The following is an 18,414-nucleotide window of genomic DNA, read 5'->3' as shown; positions in this document are numbered from 1 at the left end:
CCCCCCCCCCCCCCCCCCCCCCCCCCCCCCCCCCCCCCCCCCCCCCCCCCCCCCCCCCCCCCCCCCCCCCCCCCCCCCCCCCCCCCCCCCCCCCCTACCGTGTCTCCCATGTGTGACTGGAAGTCGAAGCGCATGGGGGGACAGAAGACGTTGTTGTAGGTTTCCATCAGTCTCTGCTTGTCCCCGTTGGGCTCCAGGCTCTCTGCTGCCCCCTCCAGGCCCTCCAGACCGCTGTGTTTAGACGCCTCCACGTTCATCTCCGCTGACAGGTAGGTCCGCAACGCACGGTGGAGACTGGCATGGTAGCCCAGGTCACAGCACTGACAGAGGAGGGAGGGGGGAAGAGGGGAGAGAGAGAGAGAGGGTTGATTAATTCAAAGAGATGCTTACAAAGGCATGGTTCAAATCAACGCAATACGTCTTAGGCAATGAGATATTCCCATGGACGTCCATTCAAACATACTACAGTATATGCTACAGTACATACTACAGTACATTACTACAATACATGCTACAGTACATACTACAGTACATGCTACAGTACATACTACAGTACATGCTACAGTACATACTACAGTACATACTACAATACATGCTACAGTACATACTACAGTACATGCTACAATACATACTAGAGGTCGACCGATTAATCGGAATGGCAGATTAATTAGGGCCGATTTCAAGTTTTCATAACAATTGGAAATCGGTATTTTTGGACACCGAGATAGATTTTCACCTTGTCAGCCCGGGGGGATCCAATCTTGCAACCAGTAATCATGGTCAACAGCATCAATGTAACAGTATACTGTAACTTTAGTCCGTCCCCTCGCCCCTACCCGGGCTCGAACCAGGGACCCTCTGCACACAGATAACAGTCACCCACGAAGCATCGTTACCCATCGCTCCACAAAAGCTTGCAGAGCAAGGGGAACCACTACTTCAAGGTCTCAGAGCAAGTGAAGTCACCGATTGAAACGCTATTAGCGCGCACCACCACTAACCAGCTAGCCATTTCACATCGGTTACACTAGCATTAAACTTATCTTATAAAAAACAATCAATCATAATCACTAGTTAACTACACATGGTTGATGATATTACTAGATATTATCTAGCGTGTCCTGCGTTGCATATAATCTGACTGAGCATACAAGCATACAAGTATCTATGTATCTGACTGAACGGTGGTAGGTAGAAGCAGGCGCGTAAACATTTATTCAAACAGCACTTTCTTTGCTTTTTGCCAGCAGCTCTTCGTTGTGCTTCAAGCATTGTGCTGTTTATGACTTCAAGCCTATCAACTCCCGAGATGAGGCTGGTGTAACCGAAGTGAAATGGCTAGCTAGTTGGCGCGCGCTAATAGCATTTCAAACGTCACTCGCTCTGAGCCTTGGAGTGGTTGTTCCCCTTGCTCTGCATGGGTAACGCTGCTTCGAGGGTGGCTGTTGTCGTTGTGTTCCTGGTTCGAGCCCAGGTATACGTAGGGGCGAGGAGTGGGACGGAAGCTATACTGTTACACTGGCAATACTAAAGTGCCTATAAGAACATCCAATAGTCAAAGGTTAATGAAATACAAATGGTATAGAGGGAAATAGTCCTATAATAACTACAACCTAAAACTTCTTACCTGAGAATATTGAAGACTCATGTTAAAAGGAACCACCAGCTTTCATATGTTCTCATGTTCTGAGCAAGGAACTTAAACGTTAGCTTTCTTACATAGCACATATTGCACTTTTACTTTCTTCTCCAACACTTTGTTTTTGCATTATTTAAACCAAATTGAACATGTTTCATTATTTACTTGAGGCTAAATAGATTTTATTGATGTATTATATTAAGTAAAAATAAGTGTTCATTCAGTATTGTTGTAATTGTCATGATTACAAATAAATAAATAAAAATTGGCCGATTAATCGGTATCGGCTTTTTTGGTCCTCCAATAATCGGTAACGGCGTTGAAAAATCATAATCGGTTGACCTCTCGTACATACTACAGTACATACTACAGTACATGCTACAGTACATGCTACACCATCATTCATGAGAGTGAAGGTAAGCTACATGCTAACCCTTCAGACAGAATGAGAGAAGGTATGCTACATGCTAACCCTTCAGACAGAATGAGAGAAGGTATGCTACATGCTAACCCTTCAGACAGAATGAGAGGTATGCTACGCGCTAACCCTTCAGACAGAATGTGTGAAGGTATGCTACATGCTAACCCTTCAGACAGAATGAGAGAAGGTATGCTACATGCTAACCCTTCAGACAGAATGAGAGAAGATATGCTACATGCTAACCCTTCAGACAGAATGAGAGAAGGTATGCTACATACTAACCCTTCAGACAGAATGAGAGGTATGCTACGCGCTAACCCTTCAGACAGAATGTGTGAAGGTATGCTACATGCTAACCCTTCAGACAGAATGAGAGAAGGTATGCTACATGCTAACCCTTCCGACAGAATGAGTGAAGGAGCATTAGAAGTACTTCATCAATCATCATCATTCCTGTTCATATAGCCAAAGGCTAACCCACAACCTCTCAAGTCTATAGTAAAGGGCAGACTACAGTAATGAGACCAGAGGGGAGAGGAGGAGGAAACAGAAGACGAGGGAGAGTCCTGTCAGTGGTCCTTGTTAAGGGTCAGGAGAGAGAGGGAGGAAGAGAAGGATGAGGGAGGAGGGTGTAGAGAGGGAGAGTCCTGTCAGTGTGAAAGAAGGGATGAGGGGGAGTAGGGATGAGGGGAGAGCCCTGCTCTGCTTGCAGTAGGTCTTGTTTAGTTGAGTTAAGGCTGACAGGTCTACGTGCTGCAGGGAGAGGTGGTGGGCTGAGATGGATGCTGCACTACATAATCAGTTGTTCTCTGGCCCCCAGAAAGACTGCTGGAGTATGTATCTATTTTTACCATGCCCAACAGGTTGTGTGTATATGTGTACTCACGTCGATGATATCAGACAAGTCGTGGATGTAGTATTTGAAGACACAGCTGTTCGTAGCCTCCAGAGCCAGCAGGTATTCATTCCTTGCCTTGATTGCTTTCAGCTTGTTCTCTGTGTACTTAGCCTGCCTCTGAGAGGGACACAGAGAGAGGGGGGGGGGGGTGAAAGAGAGCAAGAGAGAGAGGGGGAGAACGAGCGAGACAGAGAGAGAGAGCGAGAGAGGTAAAAAGAGAGGATATAGAGAGAGGAAGAGAGAGGGAGTGAGAGGAGAGAGGGAGAAAGAGAGAGAGGAAGAGAGAGGGAGTGAGAGGAGAGAGGGAGAAAGAGAGAGAGGAAGAGAGAGGGAGTGAGAGGAGAGAGGGAGAAAGAGAGGATATAGAGAGAGGAAGAGAGAGGGAGTGAGAGGAGGGAGGGAGAAAGAGAGAGAGGAAGAGAGAGGGAGTGAGAGGAGAGAGGGAGAAAGAGAGGATATAGAGAGAGGAAGAGAGAGGGAGTGAGAGGAGGGAGGGAGAAAGAGAGGATATACAGAGAGGAAGAGAGAGGGAGTGAGAGGAGAGAGGGAGAAAGAGAGAGAGGAAGAGAGAGGGAGTGAGAGGAGAGAGGGAGAAAGAGAGAGAGGAAGAGAGAGGGAGTGAGAGGAGAGAGGGAGAAAGAGAGGATATAGAGAGGAGATAGGAGAGGGAGTGAGAGGAGAGAGGGAGAAAGAGAGAGAGGAAGAGAGAGGGAGTGAGAGTGAGAAAGAGAGATAACAGGATTGAGAGAGAGAACAAAGTCTATACTGGTAGATAATAGTAAGGCCAGTGGTAGGGTCTTGTCTCTCTGACAGAGCCCCCACTATAGTAGAACATGGCTAGAGCTTTAAGCCAGTTACAAACTCATACATCATTCATGAACAACACACACATGCAGGTACAGTTGAAGTCGGAAGTTAACATACACTTATGTCATTAAAACTCGTTTTTCAACCACAAATTTCTTGTTAACAAACTATAGTTTTGGCAAGTCGGTTAGGACATCTACTTTGTGCATGACAGAAGTAATTTTTCCAACAATTGTTTACAGACAGATTAATTCACTCACAATTCCAGTGGGTCAGAAGTTTACATACACTAAGTTGACTGTGTCTTTAAACAGCTTGGAAAATTGACATCATTTGAGTCAATTGGAGGTGTACCTGTGGATGTATTTCAAGGCCTTCACCTTCAAACCCAGTGCCTCTTTGCTTGATATCATGGGAAAATCAAAAGAAATCAGCCAAGACCTCATAAAAAAAATTGTAGACCTCCACAGGTCGGGTTCATCCTTGGGAGCAATTTCCAAACCCCTGAAGGTACCACGTTCATCTGTACAAAAAACAGTACGCAACTATAAACACCATGGGACCACGCAGCCGTCATACTGCTCAGGAAGGAAGAGATGAGATGAACGTACTTTGGTGCGAAAAGTGCAAATCAATCCCAGAACAACAGCAAAGGACCTTGTGAAGATGCTGGAGGAAACAGCTACAAAAGTATCTATATCCACAGTAAAACGAGTCCAACATCGACATAACCTGAAAGGCCACTCAGCAAGGAAGAAGCCACTGCTCCAAAACCACCATAGAAAAGCCAGACTACGGATTGCAACTGCAAAAGGGGACAAAGATTGTACTTTTTGGAGAAATGTCCTCTGGTCTGATGAAACTGTTTGGCCATAATGACCATCGTTATGTTTGGAGGAAAAAGGGGGATGCTTGCAAGCTGAAGAACACCATCCCAACCGTGGAGCACGGGGGTGGCAGCATCATGTTGTGGGGGTGCTTTGCTGCAGGAGGGACTGGTGCACTTCATAAAATAGATGGCATCATGAAGGGGGAAAATTATGAGGATATATTGAAGCAACATCTCAAGACATCAGTCAGGAAGTTAAAGCTTGGTCGCAAATGGGTCTTCCAAATGGACAACGACCCCAAGCATACTTCCAAAGTTGTGGAAAAATGGTTTAACAACAACGTCAAGGTATTGGAGTGGCCATCACAAAGCCCTGACCTCAATCCTATAGATTTTTTTTTGCAGAACTGAAAAAGCGTGTGCGAGCACACCAGCTCTGTCAGGAGGAATGGGCCGAAATTCACCCAACTTATTGTGGGAAGCTTGTGGAAGGCTACCTGAAACGTTTGACCCAAGTTAAACTATTTAACTTCTTCGATATAGGGGGCGCTCTTTTAATTTTTGGATAAAAAAACGTTCCCGTTTTAAACAAGATATTTTGTCACGAAAAGATGCTCGACTATGCATATAATTGACAGCTTTGGAAAGAAAACACTCTGACGTTTCCAAAACTGCAAAGATATTATCTGTGAGTGCCACAGAACTGATGCTACAGGCGAAACCAAGATGAAATTTCAAACAGGAAATGCCCCAGATTTTGAAGGCGCTGTGTTCCAATGTCTCCTTATATGGCTGTGAATGCGCCAGGAACGAGCTTACACTTTCTGTCGTTTCCCCAAGCTGTCTGCAGCATTGTGACGTATTTCTAGGCATATCATTGGAAGATTGACCATTTTACACTACATCTACCAGGTGCTCGCTTGGTGTCCTCTGTCGCAATTATTGCGTAATCTCCAGCTGTGTGTATTTTTCCATTTGCTTCAGAGGAGAAACCCAACTGCCACGAATGATTTATCATCAATATATATGTGAAAAAAACCTTGAGGATTTATTCTAAACAACGTTTGCCATGTTTCTGTCGATATTATGGAGTTAATTTGGAATGACTGAATTTTCAGGTTTTTTTCTTAGCCAAACGTGATGAACAAAACGGACCGATTTCTCCTACACAAATAATATTTTTGGAAAAACTGAACATTTGCTATCTAACTGAGAGTCTCCTCATTGAAAACATCCGAAGTTCTTCAAAGGTAAATTATTTTATTTGAATGCTTTTCTTGTTTTTGTGAAAATGTTGCCTGCTGAATGCTAGGCTTAATGCTATGCTGGCTATCAATACACTTGCACAAATGCTTGTGTAGCTATGGTTGAAAAGCATATTTTGAAATCTGAGATGACAGTGTTGTTAACAAAAGGCTAAGCTTGTGAGTGAATATATTTCATTCATTTCATTTGCGATTTTCATGAATAGTTAACGTTGCGTTATGGTAATGAGCTTGAGGCTATGATTACGCTCCCGGATACGGGATTGCTCGACGCAAGAAGTTAAAGACAATGCTACCAAATACTAATTGAGTGTATGTAAACTTCTGACCCACTTGGAATGTGATGAAAGAAATAAAAGCTGAAATAAATCAATCTCTCTACAATTATTCTGACATTTCACATTCTTAAAATAAAGTGGTGATCCTAACTGACTTAAAACAGGGAATTAAATGTCAGGAATTGTGAATAACTGAGTTGAAATGTATTTGGTTAAGGTGTATGTAAACATCAGACTTCAACTGTATATGCACACACACTATAATGGACTGTGCTGTGTGACCTGCATCATCAGCCAACCTGTCAGTAGAGGTCTCAGGGTCTCATTCTTCAGACAGGGCTGCTCTCATATTCTTGTCCCTGTACACACACACACACACACACACACACACACACACACACACACACACACACACACACACACACACACACACACACACACACACACACACACACACACACACACACACACACACACACACACACACACACACACACACACTACCTTCTCCTTCATCTTCTCTATCTTCTTGACTGAGGAGCGTCGGACATGTTTCTCCTCCGTCTTGATGCTGGCCAGTGTGTCAGGTGACCTGGGAGTCTGTCTGTCGTCCTGGCGACCAGAACGCCCCATCTGCTTCTCCTCCTGTTTCTCTGCATCCTTCAGTTTGTTCTCAGAGTTGATACTGTCTGTGTTGTACATGTGGTATGTCTTCATCACCTACACAGGGGGACAGGAGGAGCAGTGAGAGAGAGAGCAAGAGAGAGAGGGTTGTGTGTGTGTCATACACTGTCCAGCCGTGCTTCTCAAGGGTGTGTGTCATACAATGTCACACCGCTGGACAGTGGATTGTTAGGAATGAGAGGCCTGGTGCGCTGGCATACCACTGGCTGACAGGGAATTCCACACACACATGCATGTGCATCAGGGTTTCTGTTAGCCGGTAATAGCCGTCTTTTGGCCGATAATTTAAAAAAGACGATTAATAAAATTGCCGCTGGCCTGGAGAAGAAGAAAAAATCACATTGTGAAATAATGCTTATTAGTCTATTCATTGATGGAAATACCAATCGATGGAAATATATTTAACTGATCATGCTTATCGTTCTATGGGTTAATTTGCATAATTTAGAGGAATTAAAAGGGCGCGTTTGTACAGTATATTTGTTACGTACGTGAGTATGTGGATTGAACACCTTTGACCTTGTTTTTGACACGCGTACAGAATACAGATACAGAACCTTGAGTGGAAAATCTGTCAGACAGTGTGACAGCTGCTGCTACAGCATCTCAAACAGTCTTCATCAGGCAGGCTACATCAGGCAGGCTACATCAGCATGTCACACACCACTTTACAATTAGCTGGAGACAGTATGCATTTTGAAAACCTATACTTAATTGTTTGAAACCCTGAAAGTTTTAATACATATTATGAGGCATGTCTTACCTTGCTTCAAAGTAGCCTGGACAAAATCAGACCATATGGTTAAATAAAGGTGAAATAAATAAATAAAATGGCTGGGGGGCAGTATTGAGTAGCTTGGATGAATAAGGTGCCCAGAGTAAACTGCCTGCTACTCAGACCCAGAAGCTAACATATGCATATTATTGGTATAATTGAATAGAAAACACTCTGAAGTTTCTAAAACTGTTTGAATGATGTATGTGAGTATAACAGAACTCATATGGCAGGCAAAAACCTGAGAAAAAATCCAACCAGGAAGTGGGAAATCTGAGGTTTGTAGTTTTTCAACTCTTTGCCTATACAAGATACAGTGTAAATTCGTCCGATTGCACTTCCTAAGGCTTCCACTAGATGTCAACAGTCTTTAGAACCTTGTTTGAGGCTTCTACTGTGAAGGAGGAGAGAATGAGAGCTGTTTCAACCAGAGGTGTGTTACCTACCCTTACCACCTGGGGGCGGCCTGTCAGGAAGTCCAGGATCCAGTTGCAGAGGGAGGTGTTTAGTCCCAGGGTCCTTAGTGATGAGCTGTGAGGGCACTATGGTGTTGAACGCTGAGCTGTAGTCAATGAACAGCATCCTCACATAGGTGTTCGACTTTTGTCCAGGTGGGAAAGGGCAGTGTGGAGGGCAATTGAGATTGCATCATCTGTGGATCTGTTGCGGCGGTATGCAAATTGGAGTGGGTCTAGGGTTTCTGGGATGATGGTGTTGATCTGAGCCATGACCAGCCTTTCAAAGCACTTCATGGCTACAGACGTGAGTGCTACGGGCCGGTAGTCATTTATGCAGGTTACCTTAGTGTTCTTGGGCACAGGCACTATGGTGGTCTGCTTAAAACATGTTGGTATTACAGACTCGGACAGGGAGAGGTTGAAAATGTCAGTGAAGACACTTGGCAGTTGGTCAGCGCATGCTCGCAGTACACGTCCTGGTAATCTGTCTGCCCCTGCGGCCTTGTGAATGTTGACCTGTTTAAAGGTCTTACTCACATCGGCTGCGGAGAGTGCAATCACACAGTCTTCCGGTACAGCTGGTGCTCTCATGCATGTTTCCGTGTTATTTGCCTCGAAGCGAGCGTAGAAGTAGTTTTACTCATCTGGTAGGCTCGTGTCACTGGGCAGCTCTCGGCTGTGCTTCCCTTTGCAGTCTGTAATGGTTTACTGGCCCTGCCACATCCCACTAGCGTCAGAGCTGGTGTAGTATGATTCCATCTTAGTCCTGTATTGATGCTTTGCCTGTTTGATGGTTCGTCGGAGGTCTGGTTGGGATATGTATGTACGGTCACTGTGGGGACAACGTCGTCGATGCACTTATTGATGAAGCCAATGACAGATGTGGTGTACTCCTCGATATTCCAGTCTGTGCTAGCAAAACAGTCCTGTAGCTTAGCATCTGCTTCATCTGACCACTTTTTTATTGACTGAGTCACTGGTGCTTCCTGCTTTAGTTTTTGCTTATAAGCAGGAATCAGGAGGATAGAATTAGGGTCAGATTTGCCAAATGGAGGGTGAGAGAGAGCTTTGTGTGCATCTCTGTATGTGGTCCAGAGTTCTTTCCCTCTGGTTGCACATTTAACATGCTAATAGAAATTTGGTAAAACTGATTTAAGTTTCCCTGCATTAAAGTCCTCGGCAACTAGGAGCGCTGCTTCTGTGTGAGCTTTTTGTTTGTTTGCTTAAGGCAGAATACAGCTCATTCAATGCTATCTTAGTGCCAACCTCTGACTGAGGTGGTATGTAAACAGCTACGAAGAATACAGATGAGAACTCTCTCAGTAGGTAGTGTGGTCTACAGCTTATTATGGTATAGTCAACCTCAGGCGAGCAATAGCTGAAGACTTCCTTAGATATAGTGCACCTTATAGTATACCTTACATTGTTGCATTCTCTAATTGCATGTTCTGTTAATATGAATTACCATCATCTAAATGGGATTTCTGTCATTCTGAGCACCGTGGGTGAACGCCCTAATCAGGTTACACACCTAACTCATATGGTTCAGTAAGTTCATCAAATGTCCGGTAAATTAAAATAATTAAAATGCTGTCGGTCAAATGTCCGGTAAATTAAAATGCTGCCGGTCAAATGTCCGGCGCCACATTTTCCTAAGGGAAACCCTGAAGTGCATACATAAACACACACACTTTTCTTCACTTTGTCTCTGTCTCTGTGTCTCTTTCACACACACAATTCTGCCAGGGAATGCCACACACGTGTGTCAGTGTGTGCAGGGTCAGCACTAACACTGACCACTTAAAGGGGAAACATGGGCGGACAACCCCATGCGTTTCCCTCTTTAACTATCAGACTGCTGCTTCACAAGGTTGTGTGTGTGTGTGTGTGGCCAGAGCTAAGCAAGGCTCTTTAACTATCAGACTGCTGTTTCACAAGGTTGTGTGTGTGTGTGTGTGTGTGTGTGTGTGTGTGTGTGTGTGTGTGTGTGTGTGTGTGTGTGTGTGTGTGTGTGTGTGTGTGTGTGTGTGTGTGTGTGTGTGTGTGTGTGTGTGGCCAGAGCTAAGCAAGGCTCAGATTCAGATTCACTAATCTCTTGAAAAAGGATCACTTAAAGGGGCAATCTGCAGTTGCTCCATTCATTTTTGGATGATATGTACCCATTGATTCTTGAAGAATATAACTTATAAATGAATGATATGTACCCATTGATTCTTGATGAATATAACTTATAAATGAATGATATGTACCCATTGATTCTTGAAGAATATAACTTATAAAAGCCTCATGAGCTTAGTCGCACCCCACCAGAACTTAAAGCTGAGGTGTTCAGGCGTTGAGGTGATGTATAGATATGATTAACTGCACAGCACTGAACACATTCTGTCTGTCAGACTCTGTGGAGTACTGAGGCAGGCATTGAGCCCAGTCCTCTCTCCATAATGTGTGTGTGCCAGTCTATTTCTGTCTAGTGGAGTGTCTCACTGTGTAATTACACTATTAGTCTGCTGCTACTGGTCTTGACATAGTTATGTGGTTCCTCTGCTGCCCCTAAACAGAGAACAACCTCCATCCCGGCAGGGAATCTCCCTGGGAATATGTCCTCCTCCACAAACACAGTTAATGGTGACTATCAAACGGCTATGTTGACTGGCCTACACATACAACAGCAGTCTCATTGTGGTGAAGAGTGTGTGTGTGTGTGTGTGTGACTAGTCAGTCTTACCGCGTAGAGCTCGTTCAGAACCTTCATCAGATCCTCCTGAAGCTGGACACCAACCTCCTTACTCTGCAGAGACAGACACAGAAAAGATGTCCATCCTCTGTAATAACAGACATAACCTCATCGTTAACACGATAAATCCACCTGAACTCCAACCAGCCCCTCACTGTCATCCATCTTTCAATCCATCCATCCATCCATCAAATCAAATTGTATTTGTCACATGTGCCAAATACAACAGCGATAGACCTTACCGTGAAGTTCTTACACACAAGCCCTTAACCAACAACGCAGTTCAACAAATTTTGTTAAGAAAATGTTTACTAAATAAATTAAAGTCAAAAAGAAAAGAAAAAGTAACACAATAAAATAACAATAACGGGGCTATATACAGGGGACACCGGTACCAAGTCACTGTGTGGGGGTACCGGTACCAAGTCACTGTGTGGGGGTACTGGTACCAAGTCAGTGTGTGGGGGTACCGGTACCAAGTCAGTGAGTGGGGGTACCGGTACCAAGTCAGTGTGTGGGGGTACCGGTACCAAGTCAGTGTGTGGGGGTACCGGTACCAAGTCAGTGTGTGGGGGTACCGGTACCGAGTCACTGTGTGGGGGTACCGGTACCAAGTCACTGTGTGGGGGTACCGGTACCAAGTCAGTGTGTGGGGGTACCGGTACCAAGTCAATGTGTGGGGTACCGGTACCAAGTCAGTGTGTGGGGGTACCGGTACCGAGTCACTGTGTGGGGATACCGGTACCAAGTCACTGTGTGGGGGTACCGGTACCAAGTCAGTGTGTGGGGGTACCGGTACCAAGTCAGTGTGTGGGGGTACCGGTACCGAGTCACTGTGTGGGGATACCGGTACCAAGTCACTGTGTGGGGGTACCGGTACCAAGTCAGTGTATGGGGTACCGGTACCGAGTCACTGTGTGGGGATACCGGTACCGAGTCACTGTGTGGGGATACCGGTACCAAGTCACTGTGTGGGGGTATGGGTACCAAGTCACTGTGTGGGGGTACGGGTACCAAGTCACTGTGTGGGGGTACGGGTACCAAGTCACTGTGTGGGGGTACGGGTACCAAGTCACTGTGTGGGGGTACGGGTACCAAGTCACTGTGTGGGGGTACGGGTACCAAGTCACTGTGTGGGGATACCGGTACCAAGTCACTGTGTGGGGGTACGGGTACCAAGTCACTGTGTGGGGGTACCGGTACCGAGTCACTGTGTGGGGGTACGGGTACCAAGTCACTGTGTGGGGGTACGGGTACCAAGTCACTGTGCGGGGGTACCGGTACCAAGTCACTGTGTGGGGGTACCGGTACCGAGTCACTGTGTGGGGGTACCGGTTAGGTTAACTTGTACATGTAAGTGTAACGTCTGCTTCCAGCTCACACTCTCAAACACATAGATGCCCTGAACGCAGCTCACCTGCCAGCTCACTTTCCACCTCACACTCTCAAACACATAGATGCCCTGAACGCTGCTCACCTGCCAGCTCACCTTCCACCTCACACTCTCAAACACATAGATGCCCTGAACGCAGCTCACCTTCAAGATCCCAATCACCTGAATTCTGAATTGGTATGTTGAAATGTATGTTTCTTTTGATGGCATAGAATGCCCTTCTTGCCTTGTCTCTCAGATCGTTCACAGCTTTGTGGAAGTTACCTGTGGCGCTGATGTTTAGGCCAAGGTATGTATCGTTTTTTGTGTGGTCTAGGGCAACAGTGTCTAGATGGAATTTGTATTTGTGGTCCTATCTCTCTCTCTCTCCCTATCTCTCTCTCTCTCTCTCTCTCTCGCTCTCTCTCTCTCTCTGTCTCTCTCTCTGTCTCTCTCTCTGTCTCTCTCTCTCACTCTCTATCTCACTCTCTATCTATCTCTCTCTCTCTCGCTATCTCTCTCTCTCTCTCACTCTCTATCTCACTCTCTCTCTCTCTATCACTCTCTATCTCACTCTCTCTATCTCTCTCTCTCTCACTCTCTATCTCTCTCTCGCTATCTCTCTCTCTCTCTCTCTCACTCTCTATCTCACTCTCTCTCTCTCTCTCTCTGAATGGAACACAGATGTGCAGCCTCCTCTGACAACATTACACACACTGAGCAGCACATCACATCATTCTGCACTACTTACCACAGCCCCACTGTGTGTGTGTGTGTGTGCGTGCTCGTGTGTGTGCAAGTATGAGTGTGTGTATGAGTGCTTTACACCTGTAGCCTCTGGCTCATGGCACTGACTGGAAATGTTTTAATTTAACTAATTATCTAGTTAATTAGCCATTGTAGTTTTGCTGATGAACACACCATTCTGTGTGTGTGTGGAGTTCAAACAGAAGCTATCATCAGATTGATAACTAATGTTTTGACGAGACAGTCCAGATTGACTCACTCCTGTCCTCTCAGTCAGACCCAGAGATGCTGAACCGACACCCTTGACCATGACAGAGATGCTGAACAGACACCCTTGACCATGATAGAGATGCTGAACAGACACCCCTGACCATGACAGAGATGCTGAACAGACACCCCTGACCATGACAGAGATGCTGAACAGACACCCCTGACCATGATAGAGATGCTGAACAGACAGAGATGCTGAACAGACACCCCTGACCATGACAGAGATGCTGAACAGACAGAGATGCTGAACAGACACCCCTGACCATGACAGAGATGCTGAACAGACACCCCTGACCGTGATAGATATGCTGAACAGACAGAGATGCTGAACAGACACCCCCGACCATGATAGAGATGCTGAACAGACACCCCTGACCATGACAGAGATGCTGAACAGACAGAGATGCTGAACAGACACCCCTGACCATGACAGAGATGCTGAACAGACACCCCTGACCATGACAGAGATGCTGAACAGACAGAGATGCTGAACAGACACCCCTGACCATGACAGAGATGCTGAACAGACAGAGATGCTGAACTGCCACACCCCTCTTTGAATCAGCTGTTGTTTTGTCGGAGAAGAAAAGCATTCACATGTTTAAAACGTTATGCTACTTGTCATTTAAATGTGTGCCACAACTAACAAAATACATTTTGACCAATTTAAACGTATATTTGTGGATTCGTCATATGCCTGGAGAGTCTCATTTCATACAAGCGCATTTGTCTCCACATTTCCTCTTCTCGATTACCTTTGACCTTTTTCAAAATAAAAATAATCATTTGTTGGGTGCTTATATTTGTCCTACGTCACAAATGTACATGTGTGTATTAATATGTACTGTAGGTGTGAATTGGAAATGTTTTTGCATATCCCTGAGACACCCTTGGTGAGTGGTGTCACAGCCAGGGTCTGCCATTATCAACAGCGACCCTGGAGCAATTAGGTTCAGTGCCTTGGTCACGGGCATATCGGCAGAGTTTTCACCTTGACGGCTCGGGGAATTCAAACTAGCGACTGTTTAGTTACTGGCCCAACGCCCTAACGGCTAAGCTACCTGCCGCCCAAAAGGAGGCGAGGACAGGGGAGTTAACAAAACCAATTGAGAATCTCCCAGGGAGGGAGATAACGGTGGGTAAATTGTCAGATGTGTTTGTTTTTGGGACAGAGAGAGACAGAGATAGAGAGTGTGCTGACATAGCAGTGGGTCGAACCCATGAGGCAGCGGCCTAGACCGTTACGCCACGCTAGACCACGGGTGTGTTATGTTATGTGTGGCTGTGGTGTGTGTTGTGGTATGCATTTGTGTTTGACGTGCATGTGCACGTGTGCTCCCGTGTGGGATACCTTTTTGAAGAGTCGCCCGGAGTCCTCGCTAACCTGGGCGAAGCGCGGTATGATGTTATTGAGGTAGAGGTCAGACAGGGTAGCGTGGTCTCGGCTCTCCCTCTTCACCTGACTCAACAACAGGTTCCAACAGTTAACTGGAGACAGTACACTCTGCTCCTTCCTACACACACAGAGAGAGAGAGAGAGAGAGAGAGAGGAGAGAGAGAGAGAGAGAGAGAGAGAGAGAAAGAGAGAGAGAGAGAAAGAGAGAGAGAGAGAGAGAGAAAGAGAGAGAGAGAGAGAAGAGAGAGAGAGAGAGAGAGAGAGAGAGGAGAGAGAGAAGAGAGAGAGAGAGAGAGAGGAGGAGAGAGAGAGAGAGAGAGAGAGAGAGAGAGAGAGAGAGAGAGAGAGAGAGAGAGAGAAAGAGAGAGAGAGAGAGAGAAGAGAGAGAGAGAGAGAGAGAGAGAGGAGAGAGAGAGAGAGAGAGAGAGAGAGAGAGAGAGAGAGAGAGAGAGAGAGAGAGAGAGAGAGAGGGAGGGAGGAGGGAGGGAGGAGGGAGGGAGGGAGGAGACAGGAGAATTTAGTACACCACAAACACTATATTACATCAGTACTCAGTGTTCAGCACCTGTTAAGCAGGGCATAATGCATCAAAAGTCACTCCTCTCAGCAAAACAACTAAAGTTAGAAGTAAGGAACAAACAGTAAAATGTTGAAACAAGAGCGAGCAAGAGAGATGAAGAGGGAGAGAGAGAGACTTTATTGAAATATGACTGACAGCTCGTGTACACTAGATTGCGGTAAATGGCCGCGGGCTACTTAGACCTCCCAGAGTGACTCGCTTGTGGCCGTGCTGGAAGCATATAGCAACATGTTTGATCGTCAAGAATTCAGCACAGCAAGTTTGTATGAAGGTCTGGTTATTAAATGGGTAAACATTAAACATTTAACAATCCATTCTCCATTTCATGAATTAATTCACAGGTATATAGTAATATGCTCTAAAACGCTCTGTAAATATTTCCTTAACTCTATTTTCCTAAAACTGCATTGTTGGTTAAGGGCTTGTAAGTAAGCATTTCACGGTAAGGTTGTAATCTGTCTGTGCCTGCCTGCCTGCCTGCCTGCCTGCCTGCCTGCCTGCCTGTCTGTCTGTCTGTCTGTCTGTCTGTCTGTCTGTCTGTCTGTCTGTCTGTCTGTCTGTCTGTCTGTCTGTCTGTCTGTCTGCCTGTCTGCCTGCCTGCCTGCCTGCCTGCCTGCCTGCCTGCCTGTCTGTCTGTCTGTCTGTCTGTCTGTCTGTCTGTCTGTCTGTCTGTCTGTCTGTCTGTCTGTCTGTCTGTCTGTCTGTCTGTCTGTCTGTCTGTCTGTCTGTCTGTCTTCCCACCTGGTTACACAACCTTGTGTGTTTCCTCTATTGACGTACCATGTGACATCCTTCAACCTCTACCCTGACGGAACCATCATCACCTCTGACCCTAACACATCACATGTTCACCCACACACACCCATGTGTTGTACTTGGCTGGACTGCCTGGATGTTTCCTCTAGTTAAAATCTTCCTCCAGTGGGTCATACATTCCTGCAGCATTAGAGACATGGAGGGGGCAGGAGAGAAGGGGACTGAAGCAAGCTGAGGTCCAGTTCTCCTCCACATTCAGCTCCTTTAGTGTTGTTGCCTCTGTGCCACAGATACACAGAAACACACAGGGCAGCTGTCTCCACGGAGTCACCACACACACAAAAACTGAAAATATGTCAGATTCCAGCATGGCACCAGAGCTGAGCTGTAGCAGATGGAGTGGAGCTGCTAGAGACCCAGATGTGGAGAGAGAGGGGGGAGTGAAAGAGAGAGATGGGGGAGTGAAAGAGAGAGGGGGGAGTGAATGAGAGAGAGGGGGGAGTGAAAGAGAGAGAGGGGGGAGTGAATGAGAGAGAGGGGGGAGTGAAAGAGAGAGAGGGGGAGTGAATGAGAGAGAGGGGGGAGTGAATGAGAGAGAGAGGGGGAGCAAGGAGAGGGGGGAGTGGAATGAGAGAGGGGGAGTGAACCTGATGAGAGAGGGGGGAAGTGCAAGAGAGAGGGGGGGAGTGAATGAGAGAGAGGGGGGAGTGAAAGAGAGGAGGGTGAGTGAAAGAGAGAGAGGGGGAGTGAAAGAGAGAGGGGGGGAGTGAATGAGAGAGAGGGGGGGAGTGAAGAGAGAGGGGGGAGTGAAAGAGAGAGAGTGGGGAGTGAAAGAGAGAGGGGGGGAGTGAATGAGAGACGGGGGGGAGTGAAAGAGAGAGGGGGAGTGAATGAGAGAGAGGGGGAATGAAAGAGAGGGGGGAGTGAATGGAGAGAGAGGGGGCAGAATGAGAGAGAGGGGGGGGGGGTGAATGAGAGAGGGGGGGTGAATGAGAGAGGAGGGGGAGTGAATGAGAGAGAGGGGGGTGGTGAAATGAGAGAGAGGGGGGTGAATGAGAGAGAGAGGGGAGTGAATGAGAGAGGAGGGGGAAGTGAATGATAGAGGGGGGCGGAGTGAATGAGAGAGGGGGGGGGGAGTGAATGAGAGAGGGGGGGGTGAATGAGAGAGAGGGGGAGTGAATGAGAGAGAGGGGGGTGGTGAATGAGAGAGAGGGGGGGTGAATGAGAGAGAGAGGGGAGGTGAATGAGAGAGGGGGGGGAGTGAATGAGAGAGAGGTGGGGGAAGTGAATGAGAGAGGGGGGGTGAATGAGAGAGAGGGGGAGTGAATGAGAGAGAGGGGGGTGGTGAATGAGAGAGAGGGGGGGTGAAATGAGAGAGAGGGGGAGGTGAATGAGAGAGGGGGGGGAGTGAATGGAGAGAGGTGGGGGAGTGAATGAGAGAGGGGGGTGAATGAGAGAGAGGGGGAGTGAATGAGAGAGAGGGGGGTGGTGAATGAGAGAGAGGGGGGGTGAATGAGAGAAGAGAGGGAGGTGAATGAGAGGGGAGGTGAATGAGAGAGGGGGGGAGTGAATGAGAGTGAGGGGGGGTGAATGAGAGGGGGGGTGAATGAGAGGGGGGGGTGAATGAGAGAGAGGGGTGGTGAATGAGAGAGAGGGGGGGAGTGAATGAGAGTGAGGGGGGGTGAATGAGAGAGGGGGGGTGAAAGAAAGAGGTGGGGGAGAGAGGAGAGAGAGAGGTGGGGGGAGAGAGAGAGAGAGAGGTGGGGGGGAGAGAGAGATAGAGAGAGAGAAAGAGATGTTTTATGGTTTATTATTTTCCCTTTTGTACTTTAACTATTTGGCACATCGTTACAGCGCTGTATATAGGAGCTGATTGTGGACTACAGGAAAGGCGGTCCGAACAGGCCCCCATTAACATCGACGGGGCTGAAGTGAAGGCAGGTCGAGAGTTTCAACTTCCTTGGTGTCCACATCACCAACAAACTATCATGGTTAAAACATACCAAGAGAGTTGTGAGGGAGGGCACGACAACACCTTTCCCCCACAGGAGACTGAAAAGATTTGGCATGGGTCCCAGATCCTCAAAAATTTCAACAGCTGCACCATCGAGAGCATCCTGACCGGTTGCATCAGACTGTAAAACACTACAGAGGTAGTGCGTACGTACGGCCCAGTACATCACTGGGGCCAAGCTTCCTGACATCTAGGACCTCTATACTAGGAGGTGTCAGATAAAAGCCCCCAAAAAGTGTTGAAGGACTCCAGTCACCCAAGTCATAGACTGTTCTCTCTGCTACCGCACGGCAAGCAGTACTGAGCACCAAGTCTAGGTCCAAAAGGCTCCTTAGCAGCTCTACGCCCAAGCCATAAGACTGATGAACAATGAATCAAATGGAGAAAGAGAGAGAGAGATGGGGGAGAAAATTATTGAATGTGTCATTGACTAAGTGCACTTTATGGCAGCGAGGTGTGAGGTCCACTTGCAAAACAAGACTTCACCAAAT

General features: G+C 46.9%; 1 protein-coding gene across 1 annotated transcript in view; it reads right to left on the bottom strand.

The window, feature by feature from the left end:
• Nucleotides 1-18,414, bottom strand: part of LOC109877935 (SLIT-ROBO Rho GTPase-activating protein 2-like) — a 133,089-nt gene that overhangs the window by 22,915 nt on the left and 91,760 nt on the right. Inside the window, 5 exon segments of the mRNA XM_031833832.1 lie at nucleotides 99-320; nucleotides 2,947-3,075; nucleotides 6,642-6,857; nucleotides 10,780-10,842; nucleotides 14,529-14,691. Of these exon segments, the coding sequence (XP_031689692.1) occupies nucleotides 99-320; nucleotides 2,947-3,075; nucleotides 6,642-6,857; nucleotides 10,780-10,842; nucleotides 14,529-14,691 (793 nt within the window).

Source organism: Oncorhynchus kisutch, linkage group LG1, assembly GCF_002021735.2.
Source record: "Oncorhynchus kisutch isolate 150728-3 linkage group LG1, Okis_V2, whole genome shotgun sequence".
NCBI lineage: Eukaryota > Metazoa > Chordata > Actinopteri > Salmoniformes > Salmonidae > Oncorhynchus > Oncorhynchus kisutch.
The sequence above is the reverse complement of the archived record's forward strand: the minus strand, read 5'-3'. Positions and strand labels throughout refer to the sequence as shown.